Here is a 17,338-nt window from a genome sequence, read left to right as displayed (position 1 = left end):
GTAACAGGTACATCTACAGGCCCCTTACAAGCTACAAGTAAATAATTAAACTCCTCCTGCATTGGGTGATTTTTCTCACATTATGTCAATTGAATCATTCCAATCAATCATTCGTAAGCAAAGTTGAATTTCCGCATTTCTTTTTTATAGGATTTCTAGATATATTAATTGAAACTGGTTCTAAAACATCATCATCAATTAATATGTTAAACGTTTAACGTTGTGCAGACATAAATATCATGCAAGTCTTTACTCTGAAGCACAACAGACATAGACATTTCAAGCATCCAATATAGAAGAAAAAAGTCATGCATAAGAATGACAAAATATTAAGGAAACATGATCAGTACCAGATAGAAGAAACAACAATGCAAGCCAACATCATACAGAAACAAATAGATGGGTGCAGAACTACTTTAAACCATGTACTACTTAAATTCCCACTACCCTTCACCTCCGTTGCCCAAATTGGGATTTCCATTCTCTCCACATCAGGCTCATAACAAGAATTCCTCAGAACATATTAATTACAATCGTCACTAAAGATAGAAGAGCGCTACTGATCACACTTACGCATCATACTTAGTAATTTCTTTTATTCATATGCGTCATGCTCTTGCTCCTCTTCCTCGTCCTCATATTCTCCTTCTTCATCAGCAGTGGCATCCTGGTACTGCTGGTATTCAGATACAAGGTCATTCATGTTGCTCTCTGCTTCTGTGAATTCCATTTCATCCATGCCTTCGCCAGTGTACCAATGCAAGAAAGCCTTCCTCCTAAACATAGCAGTGAATTGCTCGCTAACCCTCCTGAACATTTCTTGAATGGAGGTTGAGTTACCAATGAATGTGGAAGCCATGGAGAGACCTCTAGGAGCAATGTCACAGACACTTGACTTAACATTGTTGGGGATCCACTCAACAAAGTAGGAAGAGTTCTTGTTCTGGACATTAATCATTTGCTCATCCACCTCTTTGGTGCTCATCTTACCCCTGAACATGGCAGATGCAGTGAGGTAGCGGCCATGCCTGGGATCAGCAGCACACATCATGTTTTTGGAATCCCACATTTGCTGGGTGAGTTCTGGAACAGTCAATGCACGGTACTGCTGAGAGCCACGAGAGGTAAGAGGCGCAAAACCAACCATAAAGAAGTGAAGACGAGGGAATGGGATAAGATTCACAGCCAGTTTCCTGAGATCAGAGTTGAGTTGACCAGGGAAACGAAGGCAGCAAGTCACTCCACTCATAGTTGCGGAGATCAAGTGGTTCAAGTCACCAACTGCAACAAACAATCAAACAATTTCAGAGATTACAAACATCAACAACAGGAACTATTGAACATTCAATTGCATCAAAATATCCAACTCACTTAAACATAAAACAGTCAAATTAATTCCCCAACAAATTTTTCAGTCAAATCAATCTTTCAAATCTATGAAATGAAAATTACTAAAGAAATTGGATTGGAAAGTGCACAATGAGAAAACAATTTCGATGATTATTCAAGAATCACCACTATAACTGAACCAGAAAATGATAAAGATATTTACTCACTAATGGACAAATGAATCATTAACACCAAACCAACTCAGTCATATGACGCAATCATATTCATATTCATATAAGTAATAAACAATTGCAACATGCATTTAGATCCCAAAGTGCAAGTGCCATTATGAAAGCCACAACAACCAAATCAGTCAACTGAATACAACTAAATTACCAGATTAATCTTCAAAAACATAAAATCAGTCACATTTATAATTTATAAATGGAAATAATGATAATTGCCTTAAAATTCCGTCAACAACAAAGGATCCATGAAATCAATTCCTCAACAAGTACTATCTCACAGTCAATTCAGTCATTGAAATCCAATTATAGAACACTAATTTGACTAAAGAAATCCAAATTAAGAAAATCATTTGACTAATTTGACTAAACAAAATGCATAATAAGAAATCCATTTTCACTAGTCAACAATAACCCAAACCGACGCTCAACACTGATCTAATCATTACTCTTCAAATTAAACAAATCAATGAATAATTAACATGTTACTGATTAGTCTAGTACTACTAAACAACGAAAAACAGATCGAGATCGAGTTGAAAGAGAAAGAATACTCACAGCTAGGAGTAGTCAATTTAAGAGTCCTGAAGCAGATATCATACAAAGCCTCATTATCAAGAACCATACACTCATCAGCATTCTCAACCAACTGATGAACAGAGAGAGTAGCATTATAAGGTTCAACAACAGTATCAGAAACCTTCGGTGATGGAAACACAGAGAATGTAAGCATCATCCTATCAGGATACTCCTCTCTTATCTTCGATATCAACAGCGTTCCCATTCCAGATCCAGTTCCTCCTCCCAACGAATGACACACCTGAAACCCTAAAAAAATCCAAAACAAATCAAAAATTAGTAAACGCCGTACAGAAATCACCGATCCGGTTCAACCGATTCAGATCAACACGGTTACACTATTCAGTTACTATTATACCTTGAAGACAATCACAATTCTCAGCCTCTTTTCTAACAACATCGAGAACGGAGTCAATAAGTTCCGCGCCTTCAGTATAATGTCCTTTCGCCCAATTGTTACCGGCGCCGGACTGACCGAACACGAAGTTATCAGGACGGAAGATCTGACCGTAAGGACCAGTACGGACACTGTCCATAGTACCAGGCTCTAAATCCATGAGGACGGCGCGTGGAACAAACCTTCCACATGATGCTTCGTTATAGTAAACATTGACGCGCTCAAGTTGTAGATCTGAGTTTCCGACGTATCTTCCGGTTGGATCTATGCCGTGCTCGTCGCAAACAACCTCCCAGAACTTTGAACCGATTTGGTTACCGCATTGTCCTCCTTGAACGTGAAGGATTTCTCTCATTTCGCTTGATTTTTTCCTGTAATTTGAAAACGAAACGGTTAATTTCAGAAAATTTGAATCGAAATTGATGAAACTTTGAAACTAGATCTAAATTGTAGAGAGAGAAAGAGAGATAAACCTGTGACGGTGATGAAGAAGAGTGAGAGAGTGAGAAAGAGTGTTTGGAAGGGGAAGATTGATTGAGCGGGATTTTTATAGCGAGAGAGAGTGAGAGAGAGATATGGTTCAAGTTTGTTCCCTCGCTTTGTGTTGAGAAAGGATGTGGGCCGCTGGATGGAAACCTGTCGACGGTGGAGATTGAGATGGTTGATTATTTAAATTTTGATTTGGGTTTTTGTTTGTTATTGCAGCAATGTAATTGTGTTTGGACATATATACCCTTTTGTTGAATGACGAAATGGTCCTTCTTCGGTAACTTGTTTTTTGGAATGAGAAGAATATTTTGGACGTGGTACTTGTAAATGGAAACTGCATGGGTTCTGGTAAATTCTATGTCAGCGTCAACAAAATCGGTTAGTCAAGAGTTTTTTTTTCTAATTTTTTGTTGACTATGAAGAAGCCATAAATATTATCTGAAATTTATACAGTTAAGTGTGTGTTTGTTTGAGCTTTAAAACAAATGAGTTTTTTTTTTTTGTATTTTTAAAAATAATTTTTATGATAATTTAGTTAAAGTAATAAAAATTATTTTAAATTAATTTAAATTTTCATATTAGAGATTTTAATTTAATAAAAATTATAATTTATTTATGAAAAGTTTTTTTTATTTTTTTTATTTTAGATAAAGGCTAGTGTAGTGCAAAGGCATCAGTTGTAGAAACTTGACATCCCAACTATGTTGGCACCCCAAGCACCACCAATCATTTGCAGCACCACACAAAAAAATTTATTGAAACAAAGCAATTGAACATTGGGGGGACTAGGCCAAAACCCAAGAAAAACAATCAATTGAATCTATAAGAAGGCAAAGCTGTCCTATTGCGAAAAAAGTCATCACCAATAAAACTAGGAACATTATCCCACCAGTGATCTTCCTGAGACGTTAAACTAAAATTTGCAAGCTTATCAGCACAACAATTTCCTTCCCTAAAAATATGAGAAATTCTAAAGTTCATAAGGGAGCAGAAATAGATACAATTATACCAACGATTTCTAAGCTTCCAAGGAATTATATGATGATTATTGAAGGCATCCACTACTAGTTTAGAGTCGCATTCCAGCCAAAAATTATGCCAATGATTTTGATGAGCAATTTCAATAGCATGCATAGCTGCAATTGCTTCAGCAAAGAGAGAAGATTGAATACCCAGATACAAGCTAAAGCAACCTTTGATTCCTCCACTTGAGTCACGAAAAATACCACCAGCTGAGCCATACCCCGGAGAACCTCTCGCTGCACCATCAGTGTTTGCCTTTATCCAACCATTCGGAGGAAAAGACCAAATAACCTCTTGTATCTTCGGAGCGGGACCAGCATGACTCACAATATTAAACTCTTTTAAAGCTTGAAAGTCAGTAATACAGTTGGACATAATACCCTTAGACATGTTTCCGGCCATTTGAACTGAAGCAGAAATAGAAGAGCAAGATTGATGGAAGGGAACAATTACGTTATGAAAACGGACCTGATTGCGAGCAAACCATATAGCATTTAGAGAGAAAATAATGGAGGCTAAAGCAATGTCTCTAATTTGAGTACTGGAAGAAGAATGAACAATTTGAAGTAGGCCAATAAAAGAGGTCAGATTGATATGTCTATGAAGCTTAGAGGACAGCCAGGACCAAAGTCTAGCAGCAAAAGAACAATGAAGAAACAAATGAGGCGAAGTTTCGACTGCCAGACCACATAAACTACATTTAGAAACCATAAAGCAACCTCTCTTTTGTAAGTTTTCATCTGTTGGAAGCTTATTATGGAGCAGTCTCCAAAACAAGAAAGACTTGGAAGGAGGAATGAAAGATTTCCAAATTAGTTTTCCCCAAGAAACTGAATGAGTGGTATCAGTGAAATAGGCAAAAGCATCTTTGAAGGTTAGTTCACCATCATTTGTTCCAGACCAAATGAGTTTGTCAGGGAAGGGAATAATAGGTAACACCAACTTTTTGATATCCTCAATCAGATTAGGATGAATAAGAGAAATGAATTGTGGAATAGACCAGTTAAGCTCATGCAAGTATTCACTTACTTTAGATGAAAGTAAATGGCTGACATTGGGAGGAATCTGAATAATATCGGCTATGGACGAGTCTTGAAGCCATTTGTCAGTCCAAAAGTTTATCCGAGAGCCATCTCCAAGAAGCCAGAAGCTATGCTCCCTAACAGATGTAATGTGATTCTTCACACCACTCCAAATAGAGGAAGATATATGATAACGAATAGGATGACCATTACGAATACATCTAGCTCTCACAAGTTGAGCCCAATCAGCATCAGAAGAAACACAATTCCAGCATAATCTTAACATTGCAGCTTTGTTAATAAGCTTCAAAGGTCTCAGACCTAATCCTCCTTCATCAAAAGGAGTACATATAGTTTTCCAAGCAACAGTAACCATTTTTCTATTGTTAATATCACCAGACCACACAAAATTCTTTATCCAAATATCAAGCTGCTTTAATAAGGAAATTGGCCAAGGATAAACTTGAAAGCTATAAAGGAGCATGCTATTTATAATAGATTTCACAAGTTGCACTCTCCCCATGATGGATAAAAGAGAACCTTTCCAACTAGAGAGCTTAGACTTAATTCTGTCAGCAATGGGTTGTAAATGATGCACCTTAGGCTTACCTTGAAATAAAGGAACACCCAAATAAGTGAAAGGAATTTGGCCCGGACTAAAACCGAGGATATTAGAGATGGCGGCGACTCTGCTACTATGAATTGATCCTGCGAAAAATTTGCATTTGGATATACTCAATTGTTGACCCGAAGCCTCACCATAACAGTGGAACAACAACATAAGAGTTTGAAGGGAGCTCTTGTTGCCTTTACAAAACACCATTATATCATCTGCATACAAGGTATGAGTAGGAGGAATGCAACCTCTAGGACCTGCCATAGGAGTAATTCTACCAGCGTCGACTAAAGAAGAGATGGACCTGCTCAGCACATCTTCAGCTAAGCAAAAAAGAATAGGGGAGAGAGGGTCTCCTTGACGAACCCCTCTCTTGCATTTGAAATAACCAACTGATTTGCCATTAACCAAAAAGGAAAGATTAGCAGATTTAAGAATAGTGTTCACCCAAGCACCGAAAGTTGAACTAAAACCAAATGCAGATAAACAATTAGTCAAGAAATTCCAATCTAAGGTATCAAATGCCTTTTTTATATCAAATTTAAGAGCCATATTACCACCATAAGTTTTCTTCCCCAACAAATTAATTGCTTCTGAAGCAGAAAAGATGCAATCAGTAATGTGCCTGCCTTGAATAAAGCCTCTTTGTTGTGGAGAAATTATTTTAGGAGCAATTCTTGATAATCTATCAGATAACACCTTGGTGATAATTTTAAATTGAAAATTGGCAAGAGCTATAGGCCTGTAGTCTTCGATCCTGTCTGCCTCTTTAAACTTTGGAACAAGACAAACTAAATTGGAGTTAAGCCCAGGCATAATCCAATTGGAATGAAAGAATTGTACAACTGAATTATATACATCTGTAGCAATAATGTTCCAAAATGATTGATAAAAAGATCCACCAAATCCATCAGGACCTGGAGCTCCAGAACCATTCATCGAAAACACAGCTGTTTTGACCTCCTCCATAATGGGAATTTTAGTAAGCATCATATTATCCTCATCAGTGACAATTTTGGGAATAACTTTACCAATCAAACCATTATCCACACAGTTGTTAGAAACAGCATATAAGTTAGTATAATAATTAATAACATGATTTTCAATTTCCAACGGATCATCGATCACCATATCACCTGATCTCAGAATAGACATTTGCTTCGAAGCATACTTAATCTTAGCCATCCTATGGAAAAAAGCAGTGTTTCTATCACCATAAGTAAACCAATTAATAGAGGACTTTTGCTTCCAAAAAGATTCCTCAAATTGTAAGGCCTGTTGCAAATTAGATTGAGCCCCAATTTCGATATTATGCAAATCATCAGAGTAGCCTTCCAAGGAGATTTGTTGTTGGATAGCCTCAACTTCCTTCATACAAGAATCCACTCTAGCTTTGACATTACCAAAAGTGTGAATATTCCAATACTTGAAAGCAGCTTTAAGAGATTTAAGCTTTTGGGCAAGAATATACATAGGACAACCATTGACCGGATTAGACCAAACTTCATTAATTAGTCTTGAGCAGTCAGGATGATCAGCCCACATTGTGAAATATTTAAAAGAGGACGGAAAATTTCTGTTTCGGTTTTGTAAGACCAATAATAGAGGGTAGTGATCTGATTGATCTCTAGGGAGAGTGCAACATGCAATTGAGCTCCAATTAAGAAAAGTGTCAGCATTAGCTAAGGCTCTATCAAGCCTTTCCTCGGTATGAGCCGAGCCAAGTCTGCCATTGGACTAAGTGTAGGCAACACCCCTGGTGGGGATGTGAGATAAAGAACTAGAGTCAGTCCAAGCAGAGAAATCTTCACAAGAGATGCGACAAGGAGCGCTCCCACCTCTTTTTTCATGGGATCCTAAAATAGCATTAAAATCACCTAAGATAACCCAAGCACCAGGATTAGAAAGCAACAAATTATTAAGATCCTTCCACATATTCCTCCTAATAATATAGGAGGTGGAGGCATAGACCACTGCAATGTAGACAACGTTGGAACCAATGTGAACTTGAAAAGCACAGAATTGAGATGTTGAAGCAACCAAAGTCGGAGAGCAATTGTTGGAACAAAGGCACCATAGGGAAGGCTTATTACTGACATTAAAACCGATAGATTTTAAATTTAAGTTATTCCAAAAAGAAGGATGAATCTTCTCAAACTGAATCTTAGGCTCAGCAATGAACACAAAATCTGGTTTATGTGAAACACACAACTTTTTAAGGTAAAGTCTTGTATCAACATTGCCAAGACCTCTAATATTCCAATAGAAAAACTTCATTGAGAATTAGATTTATGGACACCCTTATCATAACCTAGCTCTTTTTTAGAGATTTTTTTAAAATTTTATGAACCAAAAGAATTTGTAACAAAATAATAAAATACTTAAAATGACATTTTAAAAGAAACTGTTTAAACCAATTTTTCATTTGAAACTATTTTTTAAAAAAATTGTTAATTTTTTTTAACAAAAATACAACACACTATAGAAATCAATTTTATTCGGATGTTTATCACTACCTTGATATCTAAATGCTCTTAATTTATAAAAAAAAAAAAATCAATTTTATAAAATACTTAAACAAACATGCCTTAAATCTTACTTACTTTCCTTTGTTTGCAAAATTAAATTTATGTGATGAATCTATTAGTGTAATATTATAATTGGCTAAATTATCTTCATCAAAATAAAAAATAAGGTTGGAATTTATATGAAAAAAACAATATTTTATTTTTAAAGTTGAGTATATATTATTCAAGAATTGATTAATTTGAGATTTATCAATTTTTCCGTTCATTATTAGGTAAGACCATTTTAAAGCCGAGTATTATTTTGTATGAAGTGACCTAATACAAAAAGTGACACTGAAATGAATTGAATTTGGGACCTTGAGAACAATATTATACGAAGAAAATAAATCTTTCGCAGATGAACAAGATAAAATTGAATCATCTCTTTTATTTTTCTCTACGTCTCACTATTAACTTTATATCTCTTATTTAATCTCTCTTGATTATTTTTAATTTGTTTACTGAGAGATCAGCTAAGATTTGAGATTAAGGCAAGCTTAGGAGAGAGAATGAAATGCCATTTTTTTTTATATAAAAAGGTAAAGATAAAAAAACGAAACAAAAACAAAGAAAAGACTAACTATGGCCTGACAAATTCAACACTCACGACATCCACTAAAAGGACATCAACGAGATCACTGCCACTCATAGCACCCTTCTTATTCAGAAAATCAGCTACAACAATATTACCCTTACACATAGTATGTTGTAAATTAACCACTACTAAACAGAAATTGCTTGATATTCCAAATCAAATTTTCCATATTTTTGAAATTCATTCACACCCTTTTGAATACGGATGATCGCGGATGATGCTCTCAAAACCACCAATTATATTCGAGGAGTCACAACCGCAAAACAACATGCACACACAGTTGATCCCGATGGGGATAGAGAGAAGCAAAAGCTTTATGATTTTATGGTAAGCCAATAAGTTGGTGTGACCTATTTTGTAGAGGCTTAGGCCGTCAACAAATTTACCAACAAGTTGTTTGTTGGCATATTAAAACCATATGTTAGCCGCTAATAAATATATATTAAATATAGTTTTATTGACAGTTTTGGACACTTATAGAGATTTTTGGCCACCAACAAATTATGTTTTTCTTGTAGTGAATCATCGAACTTGATTTTAAAAAAAAAATTATCTTGAAGAAGCCAATGAAAGTGGTTTGGGCTTAGTCAATTATATTGATATGAGAAATTATATTTGTACAACAATTTTTGAACAATTTTTGATAACTTTCTCTCTCATACTCACATTACATTCTTATTCGTTCTCTTCAATTTTCTCTCTCCCTATTGTTATTGTCCAATAAGAATAAGGGAAAAGAAAGTTGTCCCAAAAGTCGTTCCAAAATTGTTGTTCAAATAACAAATTTAATTCATTGATTTGTTTTTTTTTTTTTAAGCAAACAAATTTAATTCATATTATTCATCAACAAAAGTTCAATACAAAGAGGGATAACATCAACATAATGGTGACTAGTCAAATAAATGACTGCCCTTGCAAGGAAATGAGCTGCCATATTCGTTTGTCGCCTTACAAACTTAACCTCAAAGTTGCAAAACGAAAATAAGCTATTGTTAATACTATCAACAATGGAACCAAATTATGAGACTCCACGATTATCTGAATTGATTGCATTAACTAAAGTTTGAGAATAGCTAGTTCCACAACATCTAACATAGCCATTCCTTCACCTTCAAGTATTGACACGCTAGAGTTATATTTTCCTGTTTGTGCAGCATGAAACTCTCCATTACTCTTCCTAACACAACAGGTTGTAGTGGTAATACCTTGGTGTTCAAAGAATCCTGCATCCACATTGATTTTGATCCATCCATCGCGCGTCTGGTTTGTCTGTTTGCGAATTTGCAGAGAGTCGAACCAGTTCTTCCACAGTTGGAAAGCGTGGTTCCCGACCTGTTCTGGTGAGGATTGCGTGTTGCTCCAAACTTTTGCATTCCGGTTCTGCCATATGTACCATATGAGTGCTGCAGCGCGTCCAGCTATATCGCGATCTTCCTTGCTGCATATGTCAAACAATAACTCTGCTACATTATTAAAATTAGGCAGGTCTATGCATTAAAATGTGGCTAAGACCAGCTGCTACCCAGCTAGTGTCTTTGATTTGCTATATAATAAGAGATTGTGTAATTGTACTGCGTTTGAGTTTTTATTTTGTTCTTGAAAGTGGATAAATTTGAAGGCAAAGATGAAGAGACCGGACAAAAACTAAAACTTTTAACTAAATTACAAGACAACTTTTTGTTCTCGGTACAACTTGTCTAAAATATAAAAATGATTTTTTGTCTTCTAAAATACCAAACATCATACAAATCAAAAAATTATTCAATACCTTCAAAATTTATCGTATAGCCCTCTACCATATCTTAGAATGTCAAATACTAACATTTTAAAAATCAAATGAATGATATACTTACATATACGATGGATAGAATCAAAAACCATCACTATCAGCAACAACAATAGATATATGCTGATAGAGACTTGAATTATGAATTGGGCCTTGATTATGATCCTAAGCCCAAAGTAAGCGTGAGAAAGAAATAAGGGAGGATGAGCTGGCAAAAAGAAGGGATATGCTTGAGTTAGTTACTATATAGTGGGAAAGGGGGAGTGAGAGGGATTAGCTAAGAATTTTGTTATTTGCTTGGTAGGGTCACCTTTGGTGATTTGGGGAGCACGCTGTGCTTTGTGGGCTAGCAGCACTTTTGCTGTTAGTTTGTTATCTTCTTCTATTCAGTTTTCTATTGTAATCACTATTCCATTACTATCCATTAATACAGTACCTTCATTCATCGTCATAATATCATCGTTTCTTTATTTAATTCATACACATATCAATCATATGCAGTATGTTCTCTTACACAATTTGAGTTTGATGTAGCCCTCTCATTTCCTTAACAATGGTGTGGTACCTAACAAAGCTTGCAAATCCAACTAATGTTGGTTTTACTTGAGCAAGGTTTCAGCAATGTTGCTACAAATTCGCCAAAGCCAAAATGTTTTTATTTTTTTATTTTTTTATAATAACAACTTTTTAGAGAAATGATACTTGTACATTTTGGAGCAATTTTTTAGACAATTCTCTCTCTTATACTCACATTTTATTTTTACTATTTCTCTTCATCTCTCTCTTTATGGTTTTTGTCACATAAAAGAAGAAGAAACAAAAAAGGTGTCCCAAAGTTATCACATATTAGTTGTACATATAACACTCCTCTATATTTTAAGATACGAGGCTTTCATTCAAGTTAAACAAACTTTATAATGAAATTACTATATTTTATAATGAAATTACTATATTATATACTTATAATTAAATTGACTTTTTTGGGATCTTATTTTAACCCAAATTTTAAGGCTTAAAGTCATTGCTTGAGTTAATTGATCTGAGCCGAAAATCAATGTTCCAGATGTTATAAATATTTTTTTCGGTCTTGCTAGCTAACAAGTATCTCCGAACACTCTTTAAGAATTTCATTTAAATAAATTATTTATTCTAAAAGTTAAACATTTCAATTTTAAATATATTGACTCCATATATTTTCATAAAAAATTACTGTTTAAAATCCTTAAAGAATGTCAAAAAACACTTGTTAACATTTTCCTCTTTATCTCGATGCACTGTTATACTATTAGACCATGTGCAATGGAGGTGTTGAATTTTTTTTTTCAACTATTGAACAAGTGCAATGGTTTAATGAATAAGATGTTGAAAATGATGTGGATTAATTGTAGTTGAAAATTCTCAACGGTTGAAACCAAAGTGGATGGGGGAGGGAGTGAGTCCACTTCCTAGACTTGGCAATATCTTATTGATTGCTGTGATTTTTAGATTTTTATCTCATCCTATCATTTGAGGACAAAAAATTATCCTGTGGTTTAGTAAGAAACGAGAATTTTAGTTTTTGTCTTGTCCCTTGACCCTCATTTTGTCCACCAAATATCGTATAACACAAAATTTGTTCAATACCTTAAATGTTTGTCATGTGTTGTTCTATCTTCCATTGTGTTGTACCGTTTTGTTCAGTCCTTACATTTTGCAGATCAAACGGACCCTTAAAAACTCAATAATCGAGTAAGACAATCTATATGACTCAAGCATATCACCTCTCATCCAAGGCATTACCTCATTGATCCCATGATGACATCTTAATTAACTCTCCACTATATCTTTTGGAAAGACATGTTGTAACCTCTTTAAATAGAGATCCAGGACATTGGAAAGACATGTCTTTTTTTTTTACTAAGAAACACAAACACTCTAAACCTTGTTCATAGATAGTAGTACACCGCTAACAAGACCCCAATCTCCTATTTTTACATGAACATGCATGCTCATATCGTAAGTATTGTTGTTCACTCGAAAACCAAAATGATTACTAGCTACTGCTACTAGATGCAGATTTGACAATAAAAACGTGAATCATGTGATATAGTTAGTTAAAATGTTGTCTTCATTGACATCATTGCCAATACTTTATGGAAAAATCAAATCGGAAGGTAATAAGGAATATCGATCTAACCAGCTGGCTTGGCGTTAGAAAACTAACTAACAAAAGTAACATGTATCATAACCGTATCATAATATACATGTGAGTATTCTTCTTTCTTTACCAGTATAAACGTTACGGTTTAATATTTTATCGAGGGAACTAGCAATGAATTAATTTAAATGATAAAAAAGTTAGAGTCTTTTATTTTATTTTTTTTTAGAGAAAGAGTGCTACCGTCAAAAACAAAAACTATTGAGTCACATGGATATTTTTAGGCATACAGAATCTCAGAAATTTCGGCAGACTGAAAACATGACTAGAAGTCTCCATAACATGGATATTAACAAAATTTAGAGATAAACTAAAATTTGTCGGTCAATCCGCACTTTTATTTTCCACCCGTCAAGTATAATTGAGTCGAGATGCACCTATCAATTTAACTTTAGAAATTTTTGTATCCGACACACCAACATTCTTTTAGTTGTTATTGATGGTCAAATCATTGACTTTTGTTTATCGAAAAAATTGAGTTGTAAGAAAAGAATATATTTCAGCCAAAGTGAAAATCAATTTCATTTTTTTAAATTTAATCTGGTTCGAGAATATCGTAAAACACCAATAAAATTCAATTCGGTTAAAGGAAAGAAGAAGACAGTTTATTACACAAATAAATTGAGACCACTTATTTTCTATTTAAACTGCCGTCAGAAAAATAACAATAAAGTCATGATGAATAATTAAAAAATGAACAATTAATCTTTAACAACAATTAAAAAAGATAATTACAAAAGAGGCAACCCCTCAAATGTCTACCATTTGGCAAACCATGAATTAATTTGACAAATACAACTTGACAAAAATTGACGAAGGGTTATAAAGTAATTTCTTTATAAAACAAACATTTTGTGACGGAAATGCAAGAGGATAGTCTTGTAAATTCAGCAGCGAATAAGATAATGGCACACTAATTGAAATTCAATTATTTAGTACTACTACTGTGAATTTTTAATACCGTGTTTATAAAGGGAAGCTCAAGAAAAATATAAAGGGAAGCTCAAGCAAACCATTCGATTAGTATCGCGTGAGATACACGACCTACATGAAATTGGTGAGAAAGCAACTAGTGAAGTGATAAGGCGCGTGAGATTAGTGTTTTTGAAGGCAACAAAGAGACAAAAATGGTGTGAGAATATGGAGCAACCCACATGAGTAATGTGCATTTACATGTGACCTCACTGACCTAGCCACACTGCCAGCCAATATCTAAAACATTACCCCAAAAATAGAAACCATGGTTACTGCCTTGTGATGCTTGCTTCAATTGAGGTTTATGTAATAGAGTTAGAAATGATTTTAAAATATTTATAAAATTGAATATTATTTAAATGTGTCCTATAAAATTATAGACTAATTTGGTTATTTACTCTTTAAATATCAATCTATCAAAAGGTATGTGTCTCAACGGGGAGTTTCATTAGATTAGATTGATATATTGGACACTAAGTAACTTAACAATTGACTCTGACACTACATCTTAACCCAAAACATTAAGACATTGAGTTTATATGTTCTAGTGAAACTATAGAGTGTATTATTCTCAAGGTTTAAAGTTAGATTTCCTGTGTAAAAAAAAGTTAGATTTCTCCCGATATCACATTTTTCATTGGATTAGTCTATACAAAACAAAACTCTAATTTCAATTAGACATTATGTTACTCAAATTAATCTATCCTTATACTGAATATGAGTAAAGAATAGTTGATCTTGGGGAAGAACACAATATTAACGAATTTAACATAATTATATAATGTACCCGTATTTTGATATAAATTACGCTTTAGAAATTTTATGAAATTGCGGTATCACTACAATTTGGACAAATGTTTTTTTGTTTCTAAAGATTATCTAAATATATTTCATATATGTTATGTTATGATACACTAATTTTATTTTGTATTTTTGAAAATTAAAAAAATAATTTATATACAACATTTACACTTCTGAATCTATTGTGTCAATAAATAAAGATAAAGAAAAAAACTTAGACGATATCTCAAAAATAAAATGTTGGGAAGTTAAGCTGGAGTGTCAATTTCTTCTCAACCACTTTTGATATTGAATTGAATGAGATAACATGCCATGGTGTTTTTGTCGCCGAATCTTCCTTCATTGACGTGTATTTTTGGCGATGGGTGGATACTAATGAAGCATCCCATTTCATGATATAGGTGGGTCTGGATTTTAAAATTGAGAACCAATTGTGAAGATTTTCTCAACTTGCTCCTGGATCCAAAGCTCTTATTATTCAGGCCATGTCTAACATGCACAAATGCATTAAGTCTTGGACCATGCACCACTTACAAATATTATTATAAAGAATACGAATTTTACAAAATCGACCGTTTGATTGAAAGTTTATATCATATAGATCATCCATATTTTTTTCTAAAGAAATCGAAAATCATTTGATATGTTATCGAAACCAATCAAAATTAACGGGTTATGAGTTTTAATTGAATACCGTTAATCTTGATGTGTCTCAATAACATATCAAACGATTTTTAATTTTTTTAAAAAAATTTATGGATGATCTATATAATATAAACATTCAATCCAACGATCGATTTTGTAAAATTCGTATTCGTTATAATAATTTTCTCAACTTGTGCACCATGAAAGACTTGTTGAAGTCTTCCATGTTAGCCAAAGCCTATTATTCATACTAGGACATGTGTTTCCTATTTATTTATTTATTTATTTTTTCTTCGTTATGTGTTACATGTTGCATTTACATTACTTAAGTTATAAACCAAAAAAAAAATAAAAAATTATAACCGTGAATATGCCAATTCTTTTTTTTTTTTTTTAATATTTACAATGAGCTGTGGATCGAACCCAAAATTTATAACGTACTACCAAATTAATCCACACCACTAGACCAAACCTAATGGCTTAATATGCCAATTCTCGTTCAAAAGAAAAAGTGATTATGCCAAATTGAATAACTCTGAATTATTTAAAAATGTAGTGCCAAAGAAAATTGAAGACCAACCAGTGCTACTAAGCATCTCAATCCATAAGTGTATGTAGAATGTTAGTTTGAAATTTTATTTTATTTTATTTTTTATTTTATTTTATTTATTTTATAACAACAAAGATGATAATATAATAGTAGTTGGTATAAGGTAACAATATAAGAGTTACTTAGCCCATCTTTAGTAAAAAAAAATATTACTTAACCTACATCAACTCTTAAATTACACCAAGATCAATCTAGAAGATAAGTACAAATAGTACTACACCCAATCAATACAAAGAAATATCTTTGATATAATGATCATTGTATCCATCTTAATGAAACTACCGAACTATATATACAATCAAACGGCGAAGACATCATTTATAAAATAAATATGTTGAATTAATTTTTTATTTATTTTTTACAAAAGATATTTCCATGAAACAATTTGTATCTTTTCAAAAATCTCTCCTAGCTCTCTAACCTTTGCCTAAAAAATTATTTCATTCCGTGAACACCTCTTATTAATAAATTTGCTTTTATTGATAACCGACCAAGTAGCGCTTACAAAAAAATTTACAATAACCTTGAAAGGAGTCCAATTTCTCCAAATATTGGCCATAGACCTCACAAAAGGCAACAACATGGAAGATAAGGGAGAAAATTTATCAAACGAAAACAATTATTAATTAGGACATCTAAGGTGAGGGAGCTATTAAGTCCCTCACCGGTGGACCACTAAAATTTTACCATCAGATATGATTAATGGCTTAGATATACTAAAAATAAAAAGAGACACATGTAAAGCTGTCCACATACAATCTTTCTTAAGTAACAAAAAAACTTTTTTTTTAATAAGCAAGTAACAAAAAAAACTTTGATTGTGTTTCTCTTTTTCTTCCATGACCATACTCAACTGAAGCTTTAGAATCTGAAGCAAAACCTCCAAAATCAAATTTTGAAACCAACCCATCATGCAAAACCATTGAAAAAACCCAAACTTTGATTGTGTTTCTCTTTTTCTCCAAACAATTTTGTCTTCTTCTTCGTCTTGCTTTGGTGACACCACCGGTTGTAATATTTCAAGATGAACAAATTAAAATCTCAAATAGAATTTCAAAACTAATATTGTTTCAGATGCTTGGCAAGCGAAAGAAAGATTCAACGGCGGTGGTGGTCTGCGTCGGTGATGGGGACAGTTGGCACCGGAGGTGTGGTTGTTCGCCGGAGTTTGTGTGGGTGATGGATGGAGTTTTGATGGAATTTCCGTCGAATTGAAATGTTGGTAGATGAAGTTGTGGTTTGACAGGATTGCATGTGGATAAGTGTACATGTTCCCTTTCTAATTTTAATAGATCTAAGTCATTGATCAGATCTAACGGTAACAATTAAATAGTTCACCGGTGAGGGACTTAATAGCTCCCTCACCTTAGAAGCCACAATTAATTAGAGCTAATGTTATACAAACCTCCAATAACATATGTCCGCGAGTCATCCTCCTTTGAGATGAGAAACACAAGAAGTT

The 17,338-nt window shown here is 33.7% G+C and overlaps 2 protein-coding genes across 2 annotated transcripts; both read right to left on the bottom strand.

Moving 5' to 3' along the window:
• Positions 1-293: 293 nt before the first annotated feature.
• On the bottom strand, positions 294-3,181 carry LOC123888763 (tubulin beta-3 chain). The gene is made up of 4 exons (XM_045937923.1): positions 3,024-3,181; positions 2,512-2,921; positions 2,133-2,402; positions 294-1,281 (listed from the first exon to the last, which is right to left on the bottom strand). Exons 2-4 carry the CDS (start codon positions 2,903-2,905, stop codon positions 596-598), a joined length of 1,350 nt encoding a protein of 449 aa, XP_045793879.1. The 5' UTR covers positions 2,906-2,921; positions 3,024-3,181; the 3' UTR covers positions 294-595.
• Positions 3,182-9,918: 6,737 nt separating this feature from the next.
• LOC123891790 lies at positions 9,919-10,661 on the bottom strand. Its single transcript, XM_045941679.1, has 2 exons — positions 10,631-10,661; positions 9,919-10,322 (listed from the first exon to the last, which is right to left on the bottom strand). Exons 1-2 carry the CDS (start codon positions 10,659-10,661, stop codon positions 9,919-9,921), a joined length of 435 nt encoding a protein of 144 aa, XP_045797635.1.
• Between the last annotated feature and the right edge of the window lie 6,677 nt (positions 10,662-17,338).

Source organism: Trifolium pratense, linkage group LG6 (genome assembly GCF_020283565.1).
Source record: "Trifolium pratense cultivar HEN17-A07 linkage group LG6, ARS_RC_1.1, whole genome shotgun sequence".
Taxonomy (NCBI): Eukaryota; Viridiplantae; Streptophyta; class Magnoliopsida; order Fabales; family Fabaceae; genus Trifolium; species Trifolium pratense.
The sequence above is the reverse complement of the archived record's forward strand: the minus strand, read 5'-3'. Positions and strand labels throughout refer to the sequence as shown.